We start from the raw sequence: 16,839 nt of genomic DNA, 5'->3' as shown, positions 1-16,839 counted from the left end.
CCCCTGTTCTGCTTTCCTTCCCTATACCACCCCCCCTCTGAGAGTGTCAAGCAGCCACAACCCAACCCCTGCACAATATCGCAAAATGCCCAGACCTCCCAGGGCCACAAATACCATGAACACCCTTCAGCATGGCCTAGATGAGAGGTCGACAGACCTGATTAAACTTTACGAACCACCGGTGCAGCACGCCACGCACTGGTTAGATGGTGATTAAAATAATGTCCCTCAATGCTAAAGGGCTTAACTCCCCCAATAAGCGGAGACTGGCCATTCAGGAAGCAAGGAGAAGTGGAGCCCAAGTGGCATTTTTCCAAGAGACCCATTTCAAATGGGGCTCTAGACCCAAATTCACTTCCAGGTGGTACCCACATGATTTTCACTCATGCTACTCGGCCAAAAAAAGGGGAGTCTCCATAGTGATTGGTAAGGATGTGGCATTCTCCTTAGTTCGAAAAATTAGTGACAAGAAAGGTCGTTATTTAATTATACAATGTATGTTGAACAATGCTGCGTATAAAAATGAATTTTTACTAAGGATCCTAGCGTTGACTGATATGTATAGACATGGGGAGGTGATCATTGGAGGCGACACAAATTTTTTATTAGACAGCACCCTAGATTCCTCATCTACAGCTCAAGTTAAAAGTTGCACACTCAAACACAGGCACACGCTTACAACGAAGATATGCTCCACGCTAGCCACAGCTCGCAGTGGCGCATTCTACATCCAGCAGACATAGACCACACTTGCTACACGGCAGCCCACAACAGCTATTCCCGGATAGATAGATTCCTCATTCCTTCTACATCAATGGCCCGAATAGAGGGAGCCACTATTGGGGTAATGACGTGGTCAGACCATGCTCCCATCACGTTCAGCATTAATGAGACGTTCTCCAACAGGGGCTCAGGCTCCTGGAGACTTAATGAGTCCCTCTTAACAGACCCGTCGGTAGTGTCCCAAATTACACAAGATTTACAACACTATATCAATGAAAACAAGACCGCTGACTCCTCAATTGAACACATCTGGTTAGCACATAAAGCGGTCATAAGAGGCAGTTTTATAAAGCATGCTAGCCATGCCAAAAAACGGAGAACGGACGAATATACGAACCTCTTAGAAGCTATCCGAACTCTAACTCACTTTAATAAAAGGGACCCAAATCCTGCCACAAAATCAGAACTTCTGGCCCTACACAACAAGCTAAAGAAGGCACCCTAAATCCTATCCTTGCATAGAAGGCACCCTAAATCCTAAAGGGGACCCTGTACCTCCTCTGCAAAGCACTTCCTACACAAGTACAAGCCTCTTAATCCTCCAGCAGACTACTTTTCCAGCGGAAGGTGTAACTGATTGCACTCCTCTACTGCTTGGAACTCCACAAACCATGACTCCAATTCATAATCAACATTAATTTTCACAGCCCCCATGTACCAATTCACTTTCTAGGACTGCATAACTATGTAGATTTAAAACATTTATACAGGACACAAGTTATCTCTATATTGAAATCCATATACTACATAATTCCTGGGCTATATCCTATCAACTGATTGTGGACATCATGAAATGCACATGGAGCATAGACAGGAGTCCTGTCTGAGTTAATTATCTCACAATTTATTCATATCCTTACACTGATCAGTCACAATATGAAAACAACCTGTGTAATATCCAAAACAGCTCTGAACATTAGCAGCAGATCAATGTAATTCCTAAGTCCTACAAGTTGTGAGGTGGGGCCTCCATGGATTGGATTTGTTGTTTCAGCACATCCCACAGATGCTCAATCGAATTGAGATCTGTGAAATTTGGAGGCAAAGGCAACACCTTTAACTCTATGCCATGTTCATAAAGCTATTCCAGAACAGGTTTTGCAGTGTGGCAGGTACATCACTCCCAACTTGCCTCAATGAACCTTTGATTCCCATGGCTCTGATGCCGGCTGTCCTTCCTTGCACCACTTTTGGTAGGTGCTTACCACTGCTTATCGGAAACACCCCACAAGACTTGCCATTTTGGAAATGCTCTGACCCAGTCATCTATCCATTAATAGTTTGCTCTTGTAAAAGTCACTCCGAGCTTTTCGCTTGCCCATTTTTCCTGCTTCCAACACTTGAAATTCAAGAGTTGACTGTTCACTTGTTGCCTAATATCTACTGCAGCTTTACAGGTGCCTTTGTAATGATATAATCAAAAAAGTAATGATGGTCCAGGCACTTAAGTTCAATCCAATGGTCATATTTATTGGAGCAAAATTGAAACAACGTTTTCAAGCCGAATCACATTGTGAGGATTGGCCAATCTCAGGTGCGGTATCCATATTGGAAATTATAATAAATATTATTCACTTCACTTGTCAGTGTTTTTTGTCAGGATAGGGTGACCATAACACACAGAGAATCAAGGTCAAGGATCAATGATACCAGATAAACAGAATAGCCAGAACAAAGCTGGATTAGTAACAGGAATGTAAAATATCTCAGAACACTCTATCAATCAACAGACACCTCAACAGGGCACCTAATACTAGGAAGAGGAAAATATATATAGGGTGAACCTAAACACTATTGGACAGCATCATTACCATGTTCCAAATCACACAAAGGGTTGTGCGAAAGGAGGAGAAGTGTCCACTAATTATTACCCTTACAATTGTTAGAATAAAAATGTAGTGTTTTGCAGGGTCCTGTAACTTTAAGGATGTCTGCGCTACACGTGACGTAACTGGAGAACAGTCAGAAGAGGCACGGACCCCCAGTCAACTCACACCTGAGACTGAAATTGCTGCGTGGCAGCCAGAGGTGTGACAGGTTTAATGTTGTGCCTGATCAGTGTATATTCTCTGTTATGTGCACAGAGTGGCGTAACTAGAAACCACGGGACCCGGTGTGAAAAATTGCCTTGGGGCCCCCCTGTACATCTTCCCCCCTTTGCAACCCTTCCCCATATATCTACCATCCCCCTCCCATATGTCCCCCCTCCCCCCACAAATGCAAACAGATAGACATGCAGACACACACACACACATATACAGAGACATACATACAGACACACACATACATAAATACAAACACACACAGACAGACAGACAGACATACACATACACACACACAGACATACACACACATATACAGACATACATACAGACACACATACACAGACAGACATACACACACACGTACATACATACAGACATACACACACACATACATACAGACACACATACCTTTCCCTGGTGTCCAGTGCCTCAGCTTTATGGGAGTCAGAGTTCCCACTCTGACTGCCTCCTCTCCTTCCTTCCGCGCGGCTCCCGGTGGTTGCTGGGAAGAAGTGACCGGGGCAGTCACTTCCTTCCAGCTTCTGACTTCATTAGAGGGGGCACGGTCGCGCTGTTAAAGAGCTGACCAGGCCCCCTGGAAATACATAGCATCGGATGGCCCTAACAGCATGGGCCGCCCATTACTTAGCCGGCGGGACCCGCCACTGTATGTGCATATGATCTAAACTTAGAGTGCGCAAACGATAATTGCCCAGATGTGGTAAAACTGCAACTTCCATGATGTTTTGACAGTGTAAAGACTGGCAAACATCATGGCAGTTTCAGTTCTACAACATCTAGGGATCTATTTTTTGCCCAGCCCTTATCTAAACTGTTCTTCTGAATGCCTCTCATTATTCACTTTTCTTCCACTTCTACTTACCTGAAGGGAGTGGGCATAAGATCCTGTTGTCCTTCGGCATAGTCCTATGGTCCTTACAGCTTGATAGGCTATGTCTTTAGCCAGAGGAACCAGTATGGACTTTCTCTTAAAAAATGTACTCATTGAAATTGATATGTTTGTAACCACAAAAAATGGGGTCAGGCTCTGTATAAAAATTCCCTTGGAAGAGTATTCATGGTATAAAGCTTCAGTTAAATTGTCCAGGTAAGTCTGAAAGCAAGAAGACCATTTGTGGTTAATTACGAAATAAAATTAATGATACAATCAGGACTATTTAAACACTTTTACACCATGTTGTTTATTTGTATTACACTATTCCTGCAAAAGCAGATGTATATTTCTTCTTGAAGATGGAACAATATGCTTCACAATGCTTCTGGACTAAACAGATAAAAGGTGATAAAAGATACTTTTTTTAAAAAAACTATTTCTCCGCAGCTCTAGCAACCAGCGGGAAAATAGCTAAAAAAAAAAAAGCCTATGAGGGTCCATATGATCCTTAGTATGTGCTATCAGGGTCGGCGCTTCCTATAAGGTGAACTAGGCAGCCGCCTAGGGCGCCATATAGGAGGGGGTGCCCTGTGCCCCCATCGCCGGCCCTTTAAATGTTGCAGCCGCCTGAGCGCTCTATAAAGAGCACTCAGGCAGCTGCCGCACTGCCTCACCTCCCCTGTAGCGTGGCCAAGCTCCTCTCCGGTCCGCTTAGTGTGCACTTCCTATCAGTCCGGCCGGGTACAGGAAACAGAAACTCCTGTACCGCGGACCGGAGAGGAGCTCGGCCACGCTACAGGAAGGGGAGGTGAGGTTAGGAAGAGAACTGGGGGAGGGGGAGGTTAGAAGAACTGGGGGAGGGGAGGGAGATAAGAAGAACTGGGGGGTAAGAAGAACAAGGGGAGGGGAGTAAGAAGAAGAGGGAAGGTGGGGGAGTAAGAAGGAAACAAGGGAGGGGGGAGTAAGAAGAAAACAAGGGAGGGGGAGTAAGAAGAAGACAAGTGGAGGGGGCTAAGAAGGGGGGAGGGGGAGTATGAAGAGGGGTGGGGAGAGTAAGAAGAAGAGGGGTGGGGGGAGTAAGACGAAAGGGGGGGAGTAAGAAGAAGACAAGTGGAGGGGGGAGTAAGAAGAAGAGGGGAGGGGGGAGTAAGAAGAAGAGGGGAGGGGGAGTAAGAAGAAGAGGGGAGGGGGGGTAAGAAGAAAGGGGGGAAGAGGAGTAAGAAGAAGACAAGTGGAGGGGAGGAGTAAGAAGAAGAGGGGAGGGGGGAGTGAGAAGAAGAGGGGGGAGTAAGAAGAAGAGGGGGGAGTAAGAAGATGAGGGGAGGGGGGAGTAAGAAGAAAGGGGGAGGGGGGAGTAAGATGAAAGGGGGGAGGGAGGGTAAGAAGAAGAGGGGAGGGGGAGTAAGAAGAACACAGGGAGGGGGTGAGGAGAGGGGGAGGTGAGAAGAACACGGGGGGGTGAGGTGAGAAGAACACAGGGAGGGGGGAGTGAGAAGAACACAGGGAGAGGGGGGTGAGGAGAAGGGGAGGTGAGGAGAACATGGGGGGAGGTGAGAAGACACGGGGGGAGGTGAGAAGAACACAGGAGAGGGGGTGAGGAGAAGGGGAGGTGAGGAAAACACAGGGAGGGTGGGTGGGTGTGAGAAGAGACCCCCAGGGGAGGGTGGGGGGGAGAGGAGAGACCACTAAGGAGCAGGGGAGAGCTCTAAGGGACAAAAGGGAGAGCTACTTTCACACTACACGCACACACACACACACAGACCCCAACCAATCTGCAGTGGTTCGTGGGGTCTACTGTGGTTGTGGTGTCTGGCAGAGCGCTTGGAGCCCTCTGTAAGCGCTAGGAGCATCCTTCAATGGAGGTACCCAGTCGGGGTGCCAGGTGATCCGTTACAGTGGTGGCAGCGGTGGGATGGCGTCCTAGTGCGAGGAGAAGCAGCTCGGAGACACCAGTAACGTGTGGAGTTACAACTAGAGGGATAGAGCTAGCTACCGTGCAGCATCCCTATCTACAGCAACATGGAGCAGGAGTTCCACTGGAGATTGCAGGAGCCTATATCCGAAGAGGCCATGATGGACTACCGGGAAGCCGCCAGAAAGGAACTTTGGGACGAAGCCCTGAAGGATGTGCAGCATCAGCTAGGTGAGAGGCTCCCCAGTGAAGAGCAGCGGATCCAGAGGCAAGTGGCTCTGCGAATGTCTTTCCTGGGAGAGCAGCCCCTGGACGAGTGGGTAACAGAGTTCGAGAGACTGGTATGGAAGGAGATTTGGCTGGAGGATGCCTACCAGGCCCTCTGGTGGTACACAGTGCAGCATACCACTGAGATGGAGGAGCTCGACAGGCCTGAGGGGGACGAATACGATGGTCCTGGTCTACTACTGGATGCCATGGCGGAGGAGCCTGATTTCGGCAGCACAGAGGATTTCAGATTTTGGGACATCCTTGACTACAGGATGGGCATGTACGATTGGCCTGTCGACTGCGCGGTGAAACCAGACATGATGCACTTGACAACCATGGAGTGGGAACTGGAGCAGGCCTACCAACGCCTGCTCTGCGCCATTCAGCCCCAGTCTACACTGCAAGCAGAACCAGGTCTAGAGCCCTTCAACTGGAAGGATATCGTAGAGGTTTACTGGGAGGAACCCCAGCCGGCAGGTAGAGATGGGACCGAAGTCTCTCTACCAGCCCTACAGGGATGCTGGGCAGTCGGGCCAGATCCCCAACCCCAGAGTGAGTGTCAGGGAGCAGAAGGTGCTGTCCTTTCTCCCCAGCGGCAGTGTGAGTTCCAGGGAGCCGAAGGTGTCGTCCTTCCTCCCCAGCGGCAGGGTGAGTCCCAGGGAGCCGAAGGTGTCGCCCTTCCTCCCCAGCAGCAGTGTGTGTTCCAGGGAGCCGAAGGTGCCGTCCTTCCTCCCCAGTGGCAGTGCGAGTTACAGGGAGCCGAAGGTGTCGTCCTTCCTCCCCAGCGGCAGTGTGAGTTACAGGGAGCCGAAGGTGCCGTCCTTCCTCCCCAGCAGCAGTGTGTGTTCCAGGGAGCCGAAGGTGCCGTCCTTCCTCCCCAGTGGCAGTGCGAGTTACAGGGAGCCGAAGGTGTCGTCCTTCCTCCCCAGCGGCAGTGTGAGTTACAGGGAGCCGAAGGTGTCGTCCTTCCTCCCCAGCGGCAGTGTAAGTTACAGGGAGCCAAAGGTGTCATTCTTCCTCCCCAGCGGCAGTGTGAATCCCAGGGAGCCAAAGGTGTCGTCCTTCCTCCCCAGCGGCAGTGTGAGTCCCAGGGAGCCGAAGGTGTCATCCTTCCTCCCAAGCGGCAGTGGGAGTTCCAGGGAGCCGAAGGTGCTGTCCTTCCTCCCCAGCAGCAGTGTGAGTTCCAGGAAGCCGAAGGTGTCGTCCTTCCCCCCCAGCAGCAGTGTGTCCTACAGGGAGCAGAGACAGTTGGTCTCTCTCCCCAGCAGCAGGACAATGTTACGGGAGTGGAGACAGTCGGTCTCCCTCTCCAGGGGCAGCCTGTGTTTCAGGGAGAGGATCACAGCATCCTCTCTCCACAGTGGCAGAGTGTATTGCAGGAAGGGGAGACAGTCGGTCCCCCTCTCCAACATCAGAGAGAGTATCAGGGAGAGGAGCCGGTTACCACCTCTCCCCAGCGGCAGCTTATTTCCCAAAGGGGAGACCTTATTCTCCCAGATGGGGCAGATGGGACCGCAGTCTCTGCACCCAGTCTACAGGGGTGCGGGGTAGCCGGTCCAGATCCCCAGCAGCAGGACTGTTTATCAAAAGGGGAGACAGTCGGTCTCCCCCTCCAGCAGCAGCACCGGGTCCAGGGAGAGGAGCCTACTACCCCCTCTTCACAGCTGGGCTCCAACCAGACTACTCCAGCCAGGTCTCTGTAAGTGCAAGTAGTGTGAGTGAGTTTGAGATGAAAAAGTTGTGTATGGCTGTTGATTTTAAATTACTGCAGACGGAGCGGCATTCCATAGTGCACACTGAATGTTGGTAAGTGAGGGTAAAGTATTGTGATGAGGTTTCTGGGGTTTCTGGTTGTCTTAGTGTGTGTAGAGAAGGTGAAGGGCCCAGAATTGGGAGAGACATCACCAGCTGCTAGAAGCAGGAGGAGAGAAAGTGACAGGAGGTGTGAATGGGTTTTGTATGAGATCGATTGTGGGTAGGAGTGAGAGAGTAGAAAAATGAGTACAAGGCATGAGATGAGAGAAGGGGGGAGTGTAGCAGAGAGGGGCATATGTAAATGTGATTGGGGGGATGAGTGAAGTGGGTGTATGGAGAGATTTGTATACTGAGGGAGAAGGAGGAAATAAAGAGGAGGAGAAGACAGATCATTGCTAAACTGCGAAAGAGTAAATTGGAAATAATTGGAATATCAAGAGCAGGTAAAGGTAGGGTAAATATTAAGTTTCATGGGTTAAGTAAGTGCAGGAGTGTACTAATACGAGGCAATGTGTACACCTGTTATTTTTCTTATCTCAAATTTGGGTGTGACAGACAATCTATAAATGTAATAATGAGCATGGGGTGGCTTGATAGTTTTGAAATCAGGTTGTTGTTGAATAAAGATATGTGAGGTTCAGCTTGCAATAAAGCTGAGGGAGGGGATATGTATCTAGGCACAGAGATGAAGGGTGGTTATTCAAATAAAAACAAACATATCAATAAAAGAAGGGAGGGGTCAGAGGTCAGTCATAAATCAGAGGGGAAATAGAGGAATGCATACAGGTGAATAAACCTATTACATACAAGGCTAGCAAAACTACACTTTAGCATAACAGACAAGATATAAAGGCAAGAAAATATACAATGTACACAGGATATATAAAATAAATGTACAGGGTGGTTAAATTAAATATAAATGATGCTGTGCAGGATAGAGTCCTAGTGTGGTCTTCCAGAAGGCTACATTGCTGATTGCAGACGATCAGCTGATGGAGCACAGACTTTCTTACAGCAGGCTTGCTTATTGCAGACGATCAGCTGATGATGGAGGTGAGTAGTCTCCTCCATGTCAGCATTTATGTCAGTCTGTTCAGATCTTCTGGCAGGCTGTTCTTCAGGCAGCATTTGCCAGTGCAGGTGATTGGCTTGGGAACAGCGCGGGGTCTCCCGTCACCGTGAGGGCCATCACCATGAGGCCCGGGATGTCAGCATCTGCTCTCCAGGCATGCAATTGGAGACTTGAGGGTATCATTGTGGATTTGGGGTTATGCTCTTCTCCATGACTGCAGATAAGCCGTCTTTGGAGAGGTCTGCACCCACTTTTTGTGCAACTTTCACATGCTCGGTCCAGAGCTAAAGCTCATGGCTTCCAGTCGGCGGCCCGCCCCCGACCAGTTACATGGGGTGGTATTATAGAGCTGTTCTCTGATAGAACCTTCCCCATCAGCCCCCTTATTATGATTTCATAATTTTTTTAGACTGTTTACAGTCTGTTTCTTTACAGTCTCTAGGTTTATTGTAGTAGGCTGTGCCCTGTTTATGTATAAAACATCCCTAGGGAAATAATAGACACACAAAGTTACCTTGGAAGCAGCATATATGGTAAATTGAGGGCATGTTACTCGGGCGCTAGCAGAGGTCACATTGATAATTGCTCCTTTCTTTCGCTGTACCATACCCGGCAACACTATGTGCAGCATCATAGTGGTTGCAGCAATGTTGACATTGATGATCTCCCAAATTTTATCCTCTGGAACATCAGTTACATACTGGGGGTACTCATAGCACACCCCAGCATTGTTCACCAAGATGCCAACATCAACATCTTTCAAGGCTTCCTTAATGGCAGGAAACACTTCCCGGCCCTTGTTGAAATCGGCCACTATGAAGCTGGTTTTAACTCCATAGGTTGTAGCAATGGACTCAGACACCATTTGTAATTTATCTCTATTGCGGCTGATCAGGATGATATTTATGCCAAAGCTTGCCAACTCTTCCGCATATGCTTTCCCAATACCATCCGTGGCCCCTGAGGAAAAAATAAGCACAAAAAACAGGTTTATGAGTGAGTAAAACACATTTAATATTTTAAATTATAATAAGGCAATTTTTCTAATCAAATATAGATTTAGAGTTTGGGAATTGTGTTGATCCATACCAGATTTTAACTAAAATTAAATACCAAATAACATATTCTCACGTTATGCAATTGACCTATTGAAGTTATCAACAAATATTGGCTTACTGACGAAAGAGAGATACTTTGTAAATGTTAACCGATTTGCTATATACAATTCTTTCTACAAACTTACCAGTCACAACAGCCCACCCTCCATATTGTCTGGCCAGGAAGGTTTTACTGAACATACGAATGCTGATGTGAAATCTGATTGCACGGTAACAGCCGCACAGCAAATAAAGGCCTTTCTGAGCCGTGTACAAGGCTCCCACTACAGCTAGAAGTTCCAAGTGGTTATGATAAGCATGTAAAATCTCCTCATACAGTGGTGATAAGGCCCTCTTCATAACAGCCACAAGCTCCATGATTCTGCTGTGGCTTGTATCTGAAATTACAGCAATACATATATGTGAGTTAATGAAAACAACTGAAAAATGTATATGTTTTAATTTTTCATCTTAAAGGGACACTATAGTCACCAAAACAATGAAGCAGTTTGTATGTATAGATCATGCCCCTGCAGTCTGACTGCTCCATTCTCTGCCATTTAGGAGTTAAATCACTCTTTTGTTTCTGTTAATGCAGCCCTAGCCACAATGCCTCTGGCTGTGACTAACACAGCCTGCATGAAAAAAATGGTTTCATTTTCAATCAGATGTCAACTTACTTTAAAGTTTTTTTATCTCATACTCTGTAAGACTAGAGGCTCCTGCAAGGTCTACTAAGCTATTAACAGAGCAGGAGATAAGACATTCTAAATCGAATAGGATTTGCAATAAAGGAAGTTTAAACATTACATCTAATTTTACAGGAAGTGTTTGCAAGTCACATGCATGAAGGTGTCGCTAGGGCTGTATAAACAAAGTCGCATACCTCACCATTCATATTCTCAAAATCTAGAACAATTCCTCCAATTCCTTTGGGAAGACCTTTAGGAAGTCTGGGATGGTATGATATCAAGAAGGGCCCTTCTGTAGTTCAGGGTAGCCGGTGACAGGTTTGGGAAGAGTTGCAGGTCCTGATTCAGGTAGGTAATTGTATGCTGTTCCCATGCATTTTTAAGGATGGCCTCTTTTAAGGCAAAGTTAAGCAAGGCTAGGTGGGCTATCTGGTGGGCCCTTCAGGTGGAGGGCTCTATGTGCTCTAACAAATTCTATTGGGGCCTGGTGGTCCCTGCCTACCAGCCCATTGAAGATTTCCAGGAGACTTTCCCGCAATTGGAGTGCGGAATCTTCTGTTTCAGGAAGGCCGTGTAGCCTTATGTTATTGCGGTGCCTCCTTTTGTCTATATCCTCAATATGGAGGGCCATACCGCGAATCTGGTCTGAGCAGGTGTCTGCATTGTCTGCTAGTGTGTCCTGGGCCGCAGGCTGCTTCCACGTGGCTCACTCGTTCAGACAGGCCCTGATTGCGGCTCCCAGCTCGTGGAGTGGAGATCTTCTTTGGTAAGTAAGGCCTTTAACCCCTTAAGGACACATGACGTGTGTGACACGTCATTATTCCATTTTATTCCAGAAGTTTGGTCCTTAAGGGGTTAAAAGATCCAGCCATGGGGGTCTATCCGTGCCCCTTGTGTACAGGTCAGATGCCGGAGATGAGGGAGCCGAGACCTGCAACGCCATTGATCCGTCGGCGCAATGCGGCAGGGTCGCGAGGGAGTCACCAGGAACTGGCGCAGGGACAGGGTAAGCGGTCCTTTCTTGGGGTCTGGGGTTTTTCCAGCTTGTGGGGCTTTGTTAGATCTCCCCATTTCGGCAAGACAGGGGGCAATTTTGCGCTTAAGTGTCGGGACCATGGAGGAGGTAAAGTTTATGCTGCCATTTTCTCCGTCTTGCGCCCCGTTTTTTGCTCTCCATAAGTTTAAAGGGTAATCCAGATGTGGACCCCTTGCTTACAGTGCCTAGAGAGATATCAGCTATGCCTCACTGATGATGCCTAACATGGCTGAAACAATTGTCTGGGGTTGTTGTGTCTCTCGTGCAGAGGCAACTTGCTGGCATTTTGGATCTAGACTGCCTGTATGGGTGAGACCAGTCTGATATATTTCAGAGATATTCTCTCTTTAATGGCACAAGATGAGCTAAAACCATCTTGAAATCTGAGCGGTGACCCACCGAAGGGCAAGCTATTTCAGCTGCTGCCCGTTCTCCGTATACTCTTGCATCCCGTTTTTTTGCTCTCCATAAGTTTAAAGGATAATCCAGATGTGTACCCCTTGCTCACAGTGTCTCGAGAGATATCAGCTATGTCTCACTGATGATGCCTAACAAGGCTGAAACGATCGTCTGGGGTTGCTGTGTCTCTCGTGCAGAGGGAACTTGCTGGCATTTTGGATCTGGACAGCCCGTATGGGTGGGACCAGTCTGATATGTTTCAGAGATGTTCTCTCTATAATGGCACAAGATGAGCTAAAACCAGCTTGAGATATGAACGGTGACTCTCTGAAGGGCAGGCTATTTCAGCTGCTGCCCGTTCTCAGTATACTCTTGCACCCCGTTTTTTTTTTGCTCTCCATAAGTTTAAAGGGTAATCCAGACGTGGACCCCTGCGATATCAGCTATCCCTCACTGACGTTATTGGATTAATTTAAAGTCATCCTTCAATGTTACACCTATCATCGTCGTCGCACGAAATTGTAGTAACTGCCGCAAGCCACCTGTTATATAGTCTATACTTGATCCTGATTGGTCAAGGCATTGCTTGATTGGGAATTTCTTTTCCTTTAGTTTTACCTATCTGTTATTAATACCTTTGCTGCTGTAAGTATTGAAGTTTAAGGATGATACTTGCCTCCTGTCTTTAATAAACTCTTGAACTTTATTGTAAGTTTTGGGTTGATGTTTAGTGGGTGAGTGCTGGATCTTGCATGTGATGTTAATTGGCAGCAGCAGCAGCACACTTATAATGTGTACATGGTTGGGTGAGTGCAGCCCTCTTGGTTTCACATGTAACTATTTTTGAGAGTTCAGGGCAACTCCCTTAGTTATGCAGACCTCGCTGTCACAGATACCCCATTCCAGGACCTTATTTAACCTTGCACTGAAGAGAACATGGGAAGGATTTCCCCAAGCAATTGGGTTAATCTTATGAGCAGGCATTAGGTTGCTAGAATAGGACCTTCCAAAAATGGGGTTCACTGACGTTGTGGCAGGCTTATGCAATGTATGATCATATACTGTAACTAATATTGTGATTTTAAAAACCGATTACATTTTGGGAGCTGTGAGGTTGGTATTTAGTGGGTGAGAGCACTGGCTCTTGCATGTTTATAAATACCTATATCTTAGTACAAAAAGATATGAAAACAGTAATAAATCAACATGTATAAATATTAAAATGATTGATAACAAAACTTGCATGAAACAGCAAAACTATCAGTGCTGTTTAAAAAATAGTGTGAAATGTCTGAAATTCACTGTGAATCGAAAGTGAAATTCATATTTTGTGGCCAAAAAGGTAATAAAGTAACTTGTGCTTCCAGTCTGACTATTTTGATCTAAACCTTGAATTGCACTTGAATTTCCGATGATTTACACTTGCATCTAGTTAATAACCCTATGTGTAGGTTGTGGATACATTTTGATGGCTTTCATAATGTATATTACACTGCTAAAATCTTATCATATACACAAATAATGTCATAATATAAACATAATGTAGTGGATGCACAGAATAGCCTTCCAGCTAAAGTGGTAGAGGTTAACACAGTGAGGGAGTTTAAGCATGTGTGGGATGGACTAGATGGACCGAATGGCTCTCATCTGTCACATTCTATTTGTCTGTGTTTCTATATACCTACACAGAACTTAACATGTTTTAAGTGAATGAGCAAATTTTAACATGTTGTATTATGTCATATTAATCATTGTTTAAATAACATCACCACTGCCTAAATACATATATTTTCAAATATTTAGCATATATATCATGGTTACAGTAAGAAACTTACATTGTAGGTGAAATGTATGGAATATCCCGTATAAACAACTTCTTCCTCTGCTTCAGCTGCTCTCACCAACAGCATACTGCTCAACCTTTCATATGGCAAAAGAGGCACATTTTAATTTTAGGGGTGTGAGTGGGGGTGTGGCCTGAGAAATGTTAGGTGACTTACTAATAACAGGTTATAAAACACAAACATGTTATGCTAAATACTGTGTACAATAAGTCTAATTAACCCCTTAAGGACTGAGCCAAATGTACACGTTGTGATCAAAACAAAACGTAAAACAAAAACTTGAATTTGCCCTATATGTCTAGCCGGTATTTGTGACTAAGTGGCTACTAAAAAGACTGAACATACCCCATTTGAAACACCTTGGGTTGTCTACTATTGCAAATGGTATGGCATCATGGGGGTAATTCTTATTCCTGTGCTACCGTACGGTCTGAAAGGCAACATAACCAACCTGGCGAATTTCAATGTGAAAAAACTGAAACGCAAGCCTTATATTTGACTCTGTAACTTTTGAAAATACCATAAAACCTGTACATGAGAAAACACCATAAAACCTGTACTGTTATACTTGGGAGATTTCACTGAACACAAATATTAGTGTTTCAAAACAGTAAAACATATCACAAAAATTATATCGTCCGTGTAAGTGCTATTTGTGTGTGAAAATTGCAAAAAAATGTCACTTTCACTGACAATATCGTCGTTGTAATACATTTTACTGTTTTAAAACACTAATATTGGGGGGCGTGGCCGACCAAGAGACTGAGCGGACGCCTAAGTGAGAGGCTCCGTATCGCACTACAGCAAAACGCTATTTTGGCCGAAAAAACGAAAGCAATCAGACAGACACATCACCCCCCACCAGAGAGAACCATGGGGCGCAAAAATCGGAAAGCTCAGCACACAGAGACGACCCGTTTACCCGATATTCGGCTCTCCTTCGAGAGGCCCATACCGCGGCTGCAAGCTAAGATGGCGCCCGAGGCCGGAGTGGAAAACACACGGTCGGACGATTCCCCAGAGGAAGAAGATCCCTCCACACCGCAAAGATCAGGAGGAGATTCCACTGCATCAGAGTCTGATGAAGACTCAGCACCTTCCACGAAGGGGGACATAAAGAAACTCCTGCAAGATCTCAGGAGAGTGTGGAGAGAAGACCTGAAAGTGGTACAGGCTGAGGTGGGGACAGTCCACACCAAAGTCCGAGCTCTGGAAGAGAGAGAAGGTGCCAGAGAGGCACAACTACAAGAGACTGTGGCAAAAATGGGGGACCTAACCGCACAGGTCCAGAAACTAAACCGCACTGTGACAGTGCTGGAAACTCGACATAGACGCAGGAACATTCGATTCAGGGGGATCCCGGAGGCAATTGGTAACGAGAGGCTACTGTTATACGCTCAGAGCCTCATAGACAGCCTGGGAATTGAAGGGGGGGCCACCCAGCCACTCATAACCACGGCATTTAGAGTCCGCAAATCCCCAGCAGCACCAGAAGGGACCACCAGGGATGTCATAGCGGTAACACGCGACGTAAGTGCCAGAAATGCAATCATGAGCCGCTCCAGAGCGCAGGGGGCCATAGAATTCGATGGCAGCACCATAGCCATCTATGGAGACATTCCATTCTCCGTACTGGTGGAGAAACGGAAACTAGCACTGGTGGCCAGGAAACTCAGAGACTGCTCCATAAAGTATCGATGGGGAATGGAGGGGTCCCTAGCAGTGACAGTGGGGGACACATCCCACACCCTGACGTCAACATCCGACCCCGAGACATTCTACAAAATCCTGGGACTGCAGCCCAGGCCCAAACCAGAGCCACCCTCCAAGCGCCACCAAGTGGGCGGATCGAGAACCTGCCCCAGTAAAGTGCAGAGTCTGAACAGACCAGAAGGAGGAAGAGCCTCAGGACGCTGGACCCCAAAGACTACAACACAACTAGCGAACCAATCCCACCCGAGCCACAGACATAGAGACTATAACATTGCCTAAGCCAGTAGGAGCCCAGATAGTCATTTTAGTCCACAGAGACATACACCCATGGCAAATAGCCACTGGGGGATCCCACGGCATGCTTCCCGGAAGGCTGCCCCAGGACAGTAACTGTTTACTGGACATACACATATTGTTCACTTATACAATGGAAATGATGTATATCATATATGATAACTCAATAAAAAATATAAATTGAAAAAAAAAAAAAACACTAATATTTGTGTTCGGCGAAGTCTTCTGAGTAAAACAGTACCCCCCATGTACAGGTTTTATGGTGTCTTGGAAAGTTACAGGGTTAAATAGAGTGCTTCAAGTCAAATTGTCTGCACTTTCTGCCTGGGTTGTCAGGCATGTCAATCAAATTTTTATTAATTAAATCACATAATTATGTTAAAAGATTACTTAAATATACACTTAGAATTTTAATATATATATATTGCTGTGCAATTTTGGGCACCTGTTCTAAAGAAGGATATCATGGCACTAGAAAAAGTGCAGAGGCGGGCTACAAAATTAATAAAAGGAATGGAACATATCAGCTATGAAGAAAGGTTAACAAATTTAAACCTATTTAGTTTAGAAAAACGTCGCCTGAGAGGGGATATGATAACATTATACAAATATATTCGGGGCCAATACAAACCGTTGTGTGGAAATCTATTCACAAACCGGACTTTACATAGGACACGAGGCCATGCGTTTAGACTGGAAGAAAGAAGATTTCGTCTAAGGCAAAGGAAAGGTTTTTTTACTGTAAGAACAATCAGGATGTGGAATTCTCTGCCTGAAGAAGTGGTTTTATCAGAGTCCATACAGATGTTCAAACAGCTACTAGATGCATACTTGCAAAGACAGAATATTCAAGGATATAATCTTTCAATGTAGGGTAATAACTGCTTGATTCAAGGATAAATCTGACTGCCATTCTGGGGTCAAGAAGGAATTTTTTGTCCTAGCTTGTTGCAAAATTGTGCTTCAAACTGGGGGTTTTTTGTTGTTGTTTTTTTTTGGGTTTTTTTTGGCCTTTTGGATCAACAGCAAAAA

The 16,839-nt window shown here is 46.1% G+C and overlaps 1 protein-coding gene across 1 annotated transcript; it reads right to left on the bottom strand.

Annotated features, from left to right (window-relative positions):
- Positions 1-1,332: 1,332 nt before the first annotated feature.
- On the bottom strand, positions 1,333-13,831 carry LOC134578467 (inactive hydroxysteroid dehydrogenase-like protein 1). The gene is made up of 5 exons (XM_063437467.1): positions 13,792-13,831; positions 9,976-10,227; positions 9,247-9,692; positions 3,712-3,942; positions 1,333-1,452 (listed from the first exon to the last, which is right to left on the bottom strand). The coding sequence occupies exons 2-5, from the start codon at positions 10,205-10,207 to the stop codon at positions 1,333-1,335; spliced, it is 1,029 nt and encodes a 342-aa protein (XP_063293537.1). The 5' UTR covers positions 10,208-10,227; positions 13,792-13,831.
- Between the last annotated feature and the right edge of the window lie 3,008 nt (positions 13,832-16,839).

This window comes from Pelobates fuscus, chromosome 12, assembly GCF_036172605.1.
Source record: "Pelobates fuscus isolate aPelFus1 chromosome 12, aPelFus1.pri, whole genome shotgun sequence".
NCBI classification, from domain to species: Eukaryota; Metazoa; Chordata; class Amphibia; order Anura; family Pelobatidae; genus Pelobates; species Pelobates fuscus.
This window is presented reverse-complemented; position numbering and strand designations above follow the sequence as displayed.

Bases quoted from the DNA above. Each gene is read 5' to 3' on its own strand.
- LOC134578467 (XM_063437467.1), bottom strand. From the start codon at position 10,207: ATGGAGCTTGTGGCTGTTATGAAGAGGGCCTTATCACCACTGTATGAG. The intron at 3,943-9,246 runs GTAACTTTGTGT...TCTTGCTTTCAG, and splicing joins CCATATATGCTGCTTCCAAG to ACTTACCTGGACAATTTAAC. The intron at 1,453-3,711 runs GTAAGTAGAAGT...ATGCAGTCCTAG, and splicing joins CTTATGCCCACTCCCTTCAG to AAAGTGAATTGGTACATGGG.